Source organism: Octodon degus, unplaced genomic scaffold (genome assembly GCF_000260255.1).
Source record: "Octodon degus isolate 3935 unplaced genomic scaffold, OctDeg1.0 scaffold00130, whole genome shotgun sequence".
Classification (NCBI taxonomy): domain Eukaryota; kingdom Metazoa; phylum Chordata; class Mammalia; order Rodentia; family Octodontidae; genus Octodon; species Octodon degus.
In genome coordinates, this window is record NW_004524706.1 from 4,072,113 (window position 1) to 4,084,515 (window position 12,403).

The window sequence follows — 12,403 nt, forward strand, 5'->3', positions numbered from 1 at the left end:
CTGATTTAAAATAAAAAATACAAAAAGGGGTAAGGATATAGCTCAGCACAAAAAACCCCTAGGTTAAATCCCTAGTACCTCACAGTGATTTCAAGAGAAAAAAATGCACAATGAAAGCAAGATACAAAAGCTAAGATTTCTCTGCTGATACTATAGGAAAAGGAGGAAACAAACATACTACTTGAATTTTATATGATCTCATCTAATGTAAGACAGGTATTAGGGCCGGGGAGACAGCTCAGTAGAATAAGTGCTTGCCTGGCAAGCGCAAGGGCATGAGTTCAATCCCCAGTTCCAGAAAAAAAACAAAAAACAAAAAACGATAGGTATTACTGGACTCATTTCATAGCGAGGAAATTGGCCAAGCCAGAACTCCAAATACTGTCAACACCTGTTTCTCTCTATCACACTGTTTCATAGTAAAAATATTCTGTTGTATTATTGGTTCTAAGTCTTCAACACAGGACCTCATGCATGCTAAGCAAGGATGTAGTCACTGGGCTGCATCCCTAGTCCCTATTTTTAATTTTCTGTCAAAATGCTATATTGTTCTACAACGGCTTTATCATTTTACATTCCCATCAGCAATGCACAAGGATTCTCATTTCTCTACATTTTTGCCAACACTTTGCTATTTCGTTTGGTTTGTTTGTTTTGCAGTACTGGGGACTGAACCCAAGGCCACACTGAGCTATATCCCCAGGGCTTTTTATTCCTTTTGAGATAGGATCTCACTAAATCATTCTGTTGCCCAGGCTGGGCTCAAACTTGTGTTCTTTCTGTCACAACTTCTCAGAGTACTGAGATTACAGATGTTCCCATCATGCCAAGCTTCTGCTTTTAAACTTTGTATTTTCTCCAAAAGAGGAATTCTTTCTTCCTTCTTTGTGGTGCTGGTTCCCAAACCCTACCCTTTATGCTTGCATACCTATTTCCATAGCCCAGCCCCTATATATACTTGTAGTGTTTAATATATTTGAGAAGATATAATGCTACCATCAGCTTCCAAAATAGGATATGCTGGTGCCTGTGAGCCAGTCGACTGCACTGAGGATGTCGATGTGTAATAGAGGGGTCACACTTGGAGTGCCTGCCATCCTGGTCTTCTAAATATGTACTTCTTGTCATGACATACCATTTATTGCCATAATGTCTCTCAAGTAAAAGTTGTTTGTTTTTTTTTAAAGGGTAATAAATAAATTTTTAAAAAGACACAAGAATAAGAAAAAAAAAGTCACAGGGCTGTCCTGTTACAATTCTGTATACGGTTAGATTTCTAAATTTCTTTGTAAAAATATGTAAATGCTTATTTCTACTGGTTTTTTGTGCTTTTTTTTTTTTTTTGGTGGAACCAGGGATTGAACTCAGGCCCTTGCGCTTGCCAGGCAAGTGCTTATTCCACTGAGCCATCTTCCCGGCCCCCCTATTTCTACTGTTTTAAAAATATTTTTCCTTCATATTCTGTAAGGACTTAAAGTTCAACATATCAATATTTGATGGAAAATACCTGTTCCATGATATGCCAAAGATGTTTGATAGTTAGACAAATAGGGTAAACTGAACTGCATATATTGCAGGTTAATAATAAGCTTCTTTTAATTTTTAATTTATTTATTTATTTATGTGTGTGTGTGTGTGTGTGGCCAGCTCAGCCCACCTGGGGGCAGGGCTGGCTGGCATGTGGTGCTGGGGGATTGAACTGCGGTCCCTGTGCCTTGCTAAGCTTGTTCTAAGTAGGTGCTTTAAACCACTGAGCCATCTCACCAGCCCCAATAATAGCTTCTTTTCTGGAGGGTTAACAACCCAAGTTAGCAGATCAAAATTGGAGAAAAGGAAGGGCTGCAAGGTCAGCCAACATTTTGGCCCTAGCCTTTCAAAGTCAGTGAAGACACAGGACATAGGAGAACCTGTACTGCAACATCATGTAACTCAGTTGTGCTCCAAATTTTCTGATCAAGGAGATTATGGAGCCACAGAGGAATGTGGTCGATGATGTATAGTGTGCCTGGGGAGAGTCACATGGAGAGAAAACATTCAGGCCTTCACAGAGAGCAAATTGGTCAAGCAATGGCCGTGACTCATCCTCATGCCTGACACTGACAAAGGATCTACAAAGTGTGGTACAGGGCTGGTGAGATGGCTCAGTGGTCTAAAGCACCTACTTAGAACAAGCTTAGCAAAGCACAGGGACCGCGGTTCAATCCCCCAGCACCACATGCCAGCCAGCCCCGCCCCCTGGTGGGCTGAGCTGGCCACACACACGCGCACACACACACATAAATAAATAAATAAAATTAAAAAAAAAAACAAAGTGTGGTACAGGGCTACAGGATAAATCCTGAGGGTACTTATCAGATACAAAAGTTACATTTATTGTTATATAGGTCTTGCTTTATCTTGGTCTTAACCATCCAGCATAAAAGTATAAAAACGAGGTATATAAAGTAAAGCCATATTAATATGATGAGCTGTAAAGAGCTCAAGTCAATAACTTATTTTTTTTTTAAATTATATTTGTGTGTGTGTGTGTGTGTGTGTGTGGCCAGCTCAGCCCACCAGGGGGCGGGGCTGGCTGGCATGTAGTGCTGGGGGATTGAACCGCGGTCCCTGTGCTTTTAGTTTGTTCTAAGTAGTTGCTTTAGACCATTGAGCCATCTCACCAGCCCCCAAGTCAATAACTTCTGAGGATAACCCACTAATATAGACTGCTAGACAGTGTTGGATTGTTTAGCTGAATTCAAACACCTATAGTATTTAGAAGCCAATAGAATATCTACCTCTGACAGGACTAAAAAAAAAAAAAGGGATACAAAGGGAAGATCATTTTGTATTTATATATACAAAATAGGATAGATATACAGTTACTTTCGCTTAATTCAATGAGAAGAAAGAGGTGTACTAATAGTGTGTGGACATGATATCCTCTCTGCTTTTTGTACTATGGATAACCACTAAGAAGATAGCAATGTACAATGTATTGATTATCGAAATTGTCCTACTAATCAGCTTTGAAACTGTCTCATTCGTATTTATCAAATAAATAAATAAATGTACTACCATGCCCGGCTTAGATACTCAGGTTTTTAAAATTTCAAAATAAAAACATGGCATGGGCAAACTGGAAAGAGATTATGCTACATAAAAGAAACCGGGGGCTGGAGAGATGGCTCAGTGGTCTAAAGCACCTACTTAGAACAAGCTTAGGGGCTGGAGAGATGGCTCAGTGGTCTAAAGCACCTACTTGAAACAAGCTTGGCAAAGCACAGGGACCATGGTTCGATCCCCCAGCACCACATGCCAGCCAGCCCCGCCCCCTGGTGGGCTGAGCTGGCCACACACACACAATAAATAAATGTAATAAATAAAAATAAATAAATAATTTAAAAAAAGCAACTAATTAAAAAAAAAAAAACAAGCTTGGCAAAGCACAGGGACCGCGGTTCGATCCCCCAGCACCACATGCCAGCCAGCCCTGCCCCCTGGTGGGCTGAGCTGGCCACACACACACAATAAATAAATGTAATAAATAAAAATAAATAAATAATTTTAAAAAAAGCAACTAATTAAAAAAAAAAACAAGCTTAGCAGAGCACAGCGACCGCGGTTCAATCCCCCAGCACCACAAGCCAGTCAGCCCCGCCCCCTGGTGGGCTGAGCTGGCCACACACACACACACACAAATAAAATGAAATAAAATAAATTTAAAAAGGGCCGGGGAGATGGCTCAGTAGGATAAGCGCTTGACTGGCAAACGCAAGGATCTGAGTTCAATCCCCGGTTCCGCTAAATAAATAAATTAAAAAAAAAAAAAAGAAAGAAACCGGGCCGGCGAGATAGCTTAGTGGACTAAGCACCGGTTATCCGGGGCAACACATGCCGCGCCAGCAGCGCCCCCCCAACGCGGAGGTGTAGGGGGCACAAGGAGCCAGCGACCGAGGCCGGACGTGGTGGCGCACTCCTGTAATCCCAGTGCTGGGGAGGCTGACAACAGGAGGATCTCTACGTCCGAGCTGCTGCATAGTGAGGCCCTATATATATTAAAAAAAAAAAAAAAGGAACCCCTACCTGGAAAGCCTTAGAGAAAAATGTTATATACTTTCCTGTCCAGACCCAGTCTTCAGCCTCTTTACTGTATTCTACTATTGCCAGGGAAGAGGGAAGCCCCGCCTTCTCTACTTTTAGAGGGGCACAACTCACTCACTCTGGCCACTGAATAGAAAGAAGAAAGTTCTTTTCCGACAAGATCAGTAACACTGCACATCTTGCAAGGCCCACAGCACAGTGTAAGACAGGCGATTTAACCTAAAGTTAAGCAGTCGGAATTAGCATTAGCAGTTCAAATCCTAACTCCTGGTGTAAATTTGGGCGAGTTCCACAACCTCCCCATCTAGGAGAGTCCCTCTGAGGCCTAAGTGCGAGAATCTACGTAAAATGCTTGGCTCAGTGCCTGACACACCCTAAGAGACCAGCAAGTGGCCGCTACTATCATTTACCGCCGACGCTGTCGTTGGTCGGGAACACAGCTGCACACAGCGGTCTCCTGCGGGGAGCTACCCCATCACCTGCTCAGGCCCTCGGACTGAGCCACCAGGCGACTGCCTCCTCCCACAGCTTTCAGAACAGCTCCTTCCCAGTCCTGCCTACCGCTGGTGCGGGGACCAGGCCCTCTCTCCCGTACGCCTTCATTCTGCTCCGCCCGCCGGGCTTAGGCGCTCCAAATTACCATTTTCTTGCTCTCGGTGCCACGGTTCGCCTGCCTCGACATGGTGCCGACCTCCCTCTTCCGCCTTGCAGCAGGGCTCTAGGCGACCCTCCCAGACGCTGCTCAGCCCAGCCAAGGCCCCTCAGCCTCCGGGACTGGCTCAGCCTCACTGCGTCTGCGCGGGTGCCGCTGGGCACCATGGGACTCGTAGTCCGTCTGAGGAATAACTCCTCCCGACCAACTCAGGACTACAGATCCCGACCGCCCCGGCGGGAGCCCCGCCCCTGTGCGGCGGAACTACGAGTGCCCGAGTGCCGCGCGCTCCGGGCTTTCAGCTTCTGAGCCTCGGGTTGCATTCTGCCGCGGGGTGGCGTCCGTAGCTTGCTACAGTCCTGTATCATCCACCCAGTGTCCCCTCTTTTCCCTCCCCCACACTCGGCTCGAAGATGCACTGCAAATTCCTTTCTCGAGAGTTGGTCTTGGAAAGTCCCACTTTCAAACTAGCTGCTTCCGCTGTTGCTGCAATTCAGCCCCGAGAAGCTCCCAGGATGTTCCAGAACTAGCAATGGCTCTCACACAGATCTGATTTCTTATTTTTAGTTCTCTAGGGCTGGGAATTGAACCCGAGACCTAGCACATGCTAGTGCTCTACTGCTGAGCAACAGCACCAGCCCCTATTACAGAAAATTTTAATGAACACTTACTCTGTGTCAAGAATATCGCTAAATAAATGAAAAATGAATTTCACTAGTGACTTTCTCCTCAAAATACCATCTAGTTGGAGGTTTGTTTGTCTGCTTTGTTTTGTGTTTATGAGACAGGGTTTCCCTACGCAGTTCAGACTGGCCTTGAATTCACTTTGTAGCCCAGGCTGAATTCGAACTCACAGTCATCTTCCTGTGTCAGCCTCCCAAATGCTGGGATTACAAGCTATCCAGTCTTTTAGATAAAAGTCCAAGTCACTTTCTTCCCCCAGTTTCTCTAAAACAGCTGCACTGCCTAGTTCTCAGAAAACAAAACCACCTGCTGTGGTAGCAGCCAGTCCTGAGTTTTAATCCAGGCTTTGCTATCTGAGGCCAGTTGCTGGATCTCATTCAGTTGATGATACATGCTTGCAAAAAACATAAAAGACACACATGGTAAGGAGCCAGGGAGATGGCTCAGTAGAATAAGTACTTGCCTGGCAAGCACAAGGGCCTGAGTTCAATCCCCCGTTCCACAAAGAAAAAAAAAAGACACACATGGTAAATACATATTTTTCTTCCATCCACCTGCTAAAAACACAGCCCAACAATTATCGGGGAATATATTGGCTGAACCCTCACCAATTCCAAAGGGTAAGTACCACAGTCATGTATCACAGCTCTTTGTTTCTAGCTCCAGCCATCTCTCCTTAGTGGTCAAGTCTGAAGGGGCGAGCTGGGGAGGGTGGAGTCCTTGAGCATTTCAGCCTGATAGCCCGGACGCTGTAGCAGCTGTATTCTAGCCCCTAGCCTTCACCATGACAACCGGTCCGTGCAGAGGAGCCAGCTCAGGCTGGGAAAGGCTAGAGGGGTCCAGGAGTTCCCTTAGTCCCTTCCTGAAGGTGCAGGACCAATTGTTGTTATACCCTTCTCCCTGTAGCACATTCTAGAGCCTCCCTAGAGGCAGTGACCCCTGACTCACTACTGTGTCATACCCAGGGGAATGAGCCAAAGGCTAAGGACTTTGAGAAAGAATATGAGCGGCAGTTGAAGGGGGCAAAGAAAAGTAGGGGACAGCTAGCCCTGGGAGATCAGCATGGGAGATCCCACATTCCCAGGAGAGAGGACAGCTGAGGTGAAAGCTGCAGTTGGCCAGCCTGTCTGTCGGTCTGGGCTCCTCCCTGCCGGCTGCCTTGGCTGCCCACAGAAACCTGAGTCACAGTCACGGCCAGGCGCCCAACCCCACCCAGCCCGCTGTCAGGCTGGGCGGTTCCGGAGAAATTGGAGGTGGAGCCTCTCCCTCGTCTGTCTCACAGTATCCGAGATTCTTCCTCTTTGCCGGTGATTTGTCCCTTTGGCGTCGCTTTCGCTTTGGGACATGTCCTTGCAGTGTCATCAGTCCTGAATTAAGGATGAGAGTTGGATCCATTTGTTGATCTAAATAGAGCCTCCTCCTTACACTGAAATATTAAAAGAAAAAAATCAAGAAGAGAGAAAAAAGAGAATAGAAGTAAAAAATGGAATCAAAGTTCCTGTAAATGAGGGGAAGAGGGTTTGAAGGAAGGGGAGGGGAATGGGGGAAAACAGAAGCAAGCTATATCATGTGTAGGTACAAATTCCCTACAATGGAGGTGATCGTTACGTATATCTAAATTGTACCGATAAAAAAGCATAAGAGCTCTTTTAGGGGTGTAACTAAGTGGTAGAAATGCATGCTTTGCATGCACAAGGCCCTGAGTTCAATCTCCAGGAGGGAAAAAGGAAAAAATTCCTAATATAGCTAGTCCGAGGACTCTCAGTGCAGGCAACTCCTTATACAGCTAGTCCAAGGTTTCCCAGTGTAGTTTCCATCATTCTGAAATTCCAGCCTCTCTCCATCACTCCAGGGTCAAGGAAAATTAAGAAAACCAGGCACCCAGGGCTGAGGAGATGGCTCAGTGGAATAAGCACTTGCCTGGCAAGCATAGGAGCCTGAGTTCAATCCCCAGTTCCGCCAAAAATGAAAAAAAAAAAAAAAAAAAAAAGGAGGAAAGAAAATCAGGCATCCCTTATCTATGCTTGTTTTTTTTTTTTTTTTTTTATGTGTTTGGTACAAGGTCTCATACACAGCTCAGACTCATAGTGATCCTCCTGTTTTCAGCCTTCCAGTGCTGGGATTACAGGTGTGCACTACCATGCCAGGGCCTGGTGGCCAGCTCAGCGCACACAGAGGAGGGGGGGCAGCATGAGGCACCAGCATGAGACACCCTGGTCCCTGCTTTTGCCTAAGCAGGTGCTTAGTCTGCTGAGTTATCTCACTGGCCCTGTATGCTTGTTCTTTGGAGAAGGCTAACAAGCAGGATCAGCTCCCCATCAGGGGCTCTAACAAAGACCCCTAATGATTGAGCCTATTTAGTACAAAATCTGAATTCCTCCTTGTTCTGATACTTTCCCAGTACTTCCCCTCCCAAAGAGCTGGGGGAGAGAGACAGCTGCCTTTGACTATGTTGCTGGACCCAGACCCAGGCATTGGAGTCTGGAGGCTAAGGCTCTCCAGGACAGCCAGTCTGGATCAGAGACCCCTTCTTTTTCTTTTTGGCAGAACCAGGGATTGAACTCAGGCCCTTGAGCTTGCCAGGAAAGTGCTTATTCCACTGAGCTATCGCCCCAGCCCCAGAGACCCCCCTTCTTGATGCAGGGCCTTAGAGGTGGAGCAGGAGTGAGATTCTGCTGTCTATTCTTTCCACTGCCCTCTAAAGGCCCCTCCTACTTCCTATTTTGTGAGTAGGGAGGCAACAGCTAGGTCCTCTATCCGATTCGCAGCTCTGAGTCAGATTTTCCAGTGATTTCCTTCATCTCTTCATCAGGTTCATTCTGGGCTCTAGCCCACTAAACGTAGCAGCAGGTGGTAAGTGTTCTTGTTCCTGTCCTCCCTGTGGAGGACATTTTTCTGACCCCCACTCAGGAGTCTGCCCCTAACCCCAACCCAGCCTTGTGGTAAGAGGGCTCACTTGTGCCTGTTTCCATAGAGAAGAAAGGGCTGCCTTGGTCTGTAGAAGAGGTGACAAAAGTTCCCCATCCCTCCCTGGTGAGGGTAGAGTGTCACGTTGAGACTTTAGCTCTTGGTATTGCAAGAACCACACTTGCCCTTCTCTGGGATGTCTAACTTTTTTTTTTTTTTTTTTAGTTTTATATATGTGGTACAGGGTGTCACTGCACAACTCAGACTTGTAGTGATCCCCTTGTTTCAGCCTCCCCAGCACTGGGATTACAGGTGTGCACCACCACTCGTGGTCTCAGTGCTGGGACAGGGCCAGCACAGCATATGGTACCAGGAATCAAACCCAGGTGCTCGTGCTTGCCAGGCAGGCACTTAGTCTGCTGAGCTATCTCCGAAGCCCCTGAGATGTCTAACTTGATTTGAAACAAAAAAACAAGTGTTGCTAAAGTGTGTAGGCTGGGCTCCAATTTGTGATCTTCCCGTCTCAGCCTATCAGAATATGGGCATGTGCCACCACTCCTGGCTGGGGTGTCTAACATATATGGAATCATGTAGAGTCACCAGGCACTAGCACCTGACCCCAAACTCAGACAGACACCGTTATCAACTCCCACTTAGTTTCGGGGCCTGGGACCTACCAGGAATCCTGGTGAGTTAGGGGAGAGGGAAAGGCGCCTTCTCTATCTGTCCACTTTGACTGCATCTCCTGGAGCACTCCTCTCTCTTGACTTCCCCCAAGCCATCTTCCCAGGTTTTCTGTGGCCCATGGGCTGTGCAAGAAGCCTTCTGGGGACACCTGTCACTCAAGTTGCCTCACTTTCCATTTGCCCTGCTGGTCTCTAGCAACAGCATCTTGGGGACCTTCAGGAATCTCAGGTGGGAGGGAAGGGTTCCAGTGCTGGCATTACTGAGCATTTGTCCCTGATAATTGCTGTGAGGGAGTGTTGGGGGGAGAGGCTGTGTACTGTGGGGTGTTAAGCAGCATTCCTGGCATTTACTCATTAGATTTTAGTGGCACCCCCAGATGTAGCTACCAAAACCTTTTTTTTTTTAAATTTCAGGGATTGAACTCAGGACCTTGTGCTTGCCAGGCAAGCACTTATTCCACTGAGCTATCACCCTAGCCCCTAAAACATCTTTAAGTATTGCCAATGTTCTTCTGTCCAGAGGAAACATGGAATTACCTTGAGTAGAGAACTACTGATGAAGAAGACAACCTTTCATGCTGCCTCTTTTCAGTGAACATCCCAAGTCAATTCAGATAATTAGCTATTATTTCCCCCTTTGTTATTTTTTTTTTTCTTTTTCCTTTTTTCTTTCTTGAGGAACCGGGGATTGAACTCAGGCCAGGGAAGCACTTATTCTACTGAGCCATCTCCCAGGTCCCCCCCGCCCCCTTTGTTATTTTTTAGCTCTAGCCAATGGGAGGTGTTTCACCTTTCCCACCTATCCATCTTTGTCCTTGCAGTAACCTAAAAACAGGGCTCTCCCTTCTCAATCTCTCTCTTTCCTCCCTATTATTATATTATATTTTGGTTCTTTGGAAACAAGTTCTTACTCTGTAGTTTAGGCTGGCCTTGAACTCATTATGTAGCCTAAATTAGCCCAGAATTTGAAGTAATCCTCTTGCCTCAACTTTCCAAGTACTAGAACACAACTGTGTACCACCATACTCAATTAGGTTCTGTTTTCTGAATTCCCTGAAACCTATGGGCCTGTTCAGCTTTGGAAGATCCAGGCCTCAAGGCTTGTTTTTCTTTTTTGGCAGAACTCGGGATTGAACTCAGATCCTTGTGCTTGCCAGGGAGGCACTTATTCCACTGAGCCATCTCCCTAACCCCCTCCCCCCAGGCTTCTGGTCCTACAAAGTATAGCCATAGACTCCATCATCCCTTACTCTGGTTCCCTTACTCTGTAGATGGGATGGCTAACCACAATGGGGAATCCGCTCCCCATCCTAATCCTCTTTGCAGTAGAAACCCCTTCATTATCAAAGCCTTCTTCATCCATTTATTGAGCACTTCCCATATACCAGGCTCTGAGCTACCCACTTCATCATTGCCTCGGTTTTGTTTTGTTTTCTCTAGTACTAGAGATTAGAGCCCAAGGCCATTGCCCTGAGCTATGTCCCCAGCCCTTTTTGATTTTTTTTTTTTTTTTTTTTTTTTTTTTTTTTTTTTTGGCACTAGGGATTGAACTCAGGACCTTGCACTTGCTAGGCAGGTGCTCAAGCCACTGAACTATCTCTCCAGCCCTAACTTTATTTTTAAAACACAGTTTTGCCAGGCATGGGGGCACATGCCTGTAATCCCCCGAACTTGGGAGGATAAGGCAGGAATTTCATCATAGTTCAAGGCCAGCCTCTACAGTGCTGGGACTAAGGCCACTACACCAGGGCCTGCACTGCCTAATTTAAACTTTATCATGACTCCATGCTACTTCATGATGCTGTTATAGGTGAGCAAACCCGGTTTCAGAAAAGCTAACTTATTAGTTTAAAGTTAAGCCACTTTATGAGAATACAGCTCAATAAAACCTTTTTTTTTTTTTTTTTTTTTCAGAACCAGGGATTGAACTCCGGTCCTTGCGCTTTCCAGGGAAGCACTTATTCCACTGAGCCATCTCCTCAGCCCTTTTTTTTTGGCAAAACCAGGGATTGAACTCAGGCCCTTGAACTCAGGTCCTTGAGCTTGCCAGGGAAGCGCTTATTCCACGGAGCCATCTCCCCAGCCCTTCAACAAAGTTTGTTTTAAAAAATAAAGGGCGGGGCAGCTAGGATGATGGCTTGGTGGGATAAGCGCTTTCCTGACAAGCACAAGGGCCTGAGTTCAATCCTCGGTTCCACCGAAAAAAAAAAAAAAAAAAAAGTTAAGCCACCAGCTCCAGTTGCAAGCGTTTCCTCCTCATCTTCTTTTAATGTCACTCCCTCTCAATGGCCTTCCATGAGGGTTGAACCTCCTAGCAAACCACAAGTCTGGACAGACTGTCCCTAGGTCGCCTGAGACCCCAATCCTTTTGTTTTCCAAAGTCCCTCTTTAAATATTTATTTATTTATTTATTTATTTAGGTGGAACCGGGGATTGAACTCAGGCCCTTGCACTTGCCAGGGAAGCGTTTATTCCACTGAGCCATCTCCCCCGCCCCTCTTTAAATAACTTCTCTCTGGAGCTGCTCAAAAGAAGGGAGTTGTGGTGGGAAAGGGGGGGGAGGGTAACATCTCACTGGACCTAATCTCTGGACAATGAGAACTAGAGAACTGACCTTCTGGAGGTCAGGACAAAGGGCAGGCCAGGGTGGGCAGAGCCCAGGTGCCCCTCCTCCTTCCTCCCTGCAGGTCAGTCCTGCAGTGGCACCATCATTGATCCACCTTCCTGGCAAGGCCCCCCTCTGTCCCAGGCTGAGCCTGACTTGGCAGGAGGCCCTCACCTCAGCTGGCACAAACAAGGGGATTGGGGAGCCCACTCCAGAAGGCTGGGAAGCAGGGCCACTTTGGGTAGGAGAGTCAGAAGGGGCCCACACCCTCATCAATAGGCCACAGGAGAGAAAATCCTCCAGTGGAGATGGCGTGGGGGGTGTTTTCTGATGGGGGTAGGGAGGTTTAGGGCGAGGACCACCCAGTATGGAGCCGGGAGGGACCCAGCAGATTAGAGACCTGGGTAAAGCAGCCTCAAAAGACTGTAATTACCCCTAAGAAACAGTGAAGACACCAACCGTAGGATGCTAGAGGAAGGGCAGCTACAAGGAACACAAAACTCCGTTTTGCTGCCTTCAGAGGAGAGGAAAATGCCTAGCCCTTTGCGGGGTCTCCTCGTGGACCCTCCACGCCTTTTGACAGGCCCTCGGCAGATTTCCTTTGAGGTGGGTTTGGAAGAGACTTCAAATTGAAGCTACTTGCTCAGCCCCAAGCCAGAGCCCTGAGGCTTCGTGGTGGGATCGGAGGCTCCCACTCCCCTGGTCCTAGCCCGGGGTGAGTCACTGGAGCGCTCCCTACTTAGTCTACTCGCGCGGCGGCGCGTACCAAGTGCTGCCGCAGGGAGG

The 12,403-nt window shown here is 47.0% G+C and overlaps 1 protein-coding gene across 1 annotated transcript in view; it reads right to left on the bottom strand.

Annotated features, from left to right (window-relative positions):
- Positions 1 to 4,895, bottom strand: part of Trappc3 (trafficking protein particle complex 3) — a 19,879-nt gene extending 14,984 nt beyond the window's left edge. The window contains exon 1 of the mRNA XM_004641090.2: positions 4,724 to 4,895. Coding sequence (XP_004641147.1) covers positions 4,724 to 4,765 — 42 coding nt within the window. The 5' untranslated portion in view covers positions 4,766 to 4,895. The remainder of the gene's footprint in view (positions 1 to 4,723) is intronic.
- Between the last annotated feature and the right edge of the window lie 7,508 nt (positions 4,896 to 12,403).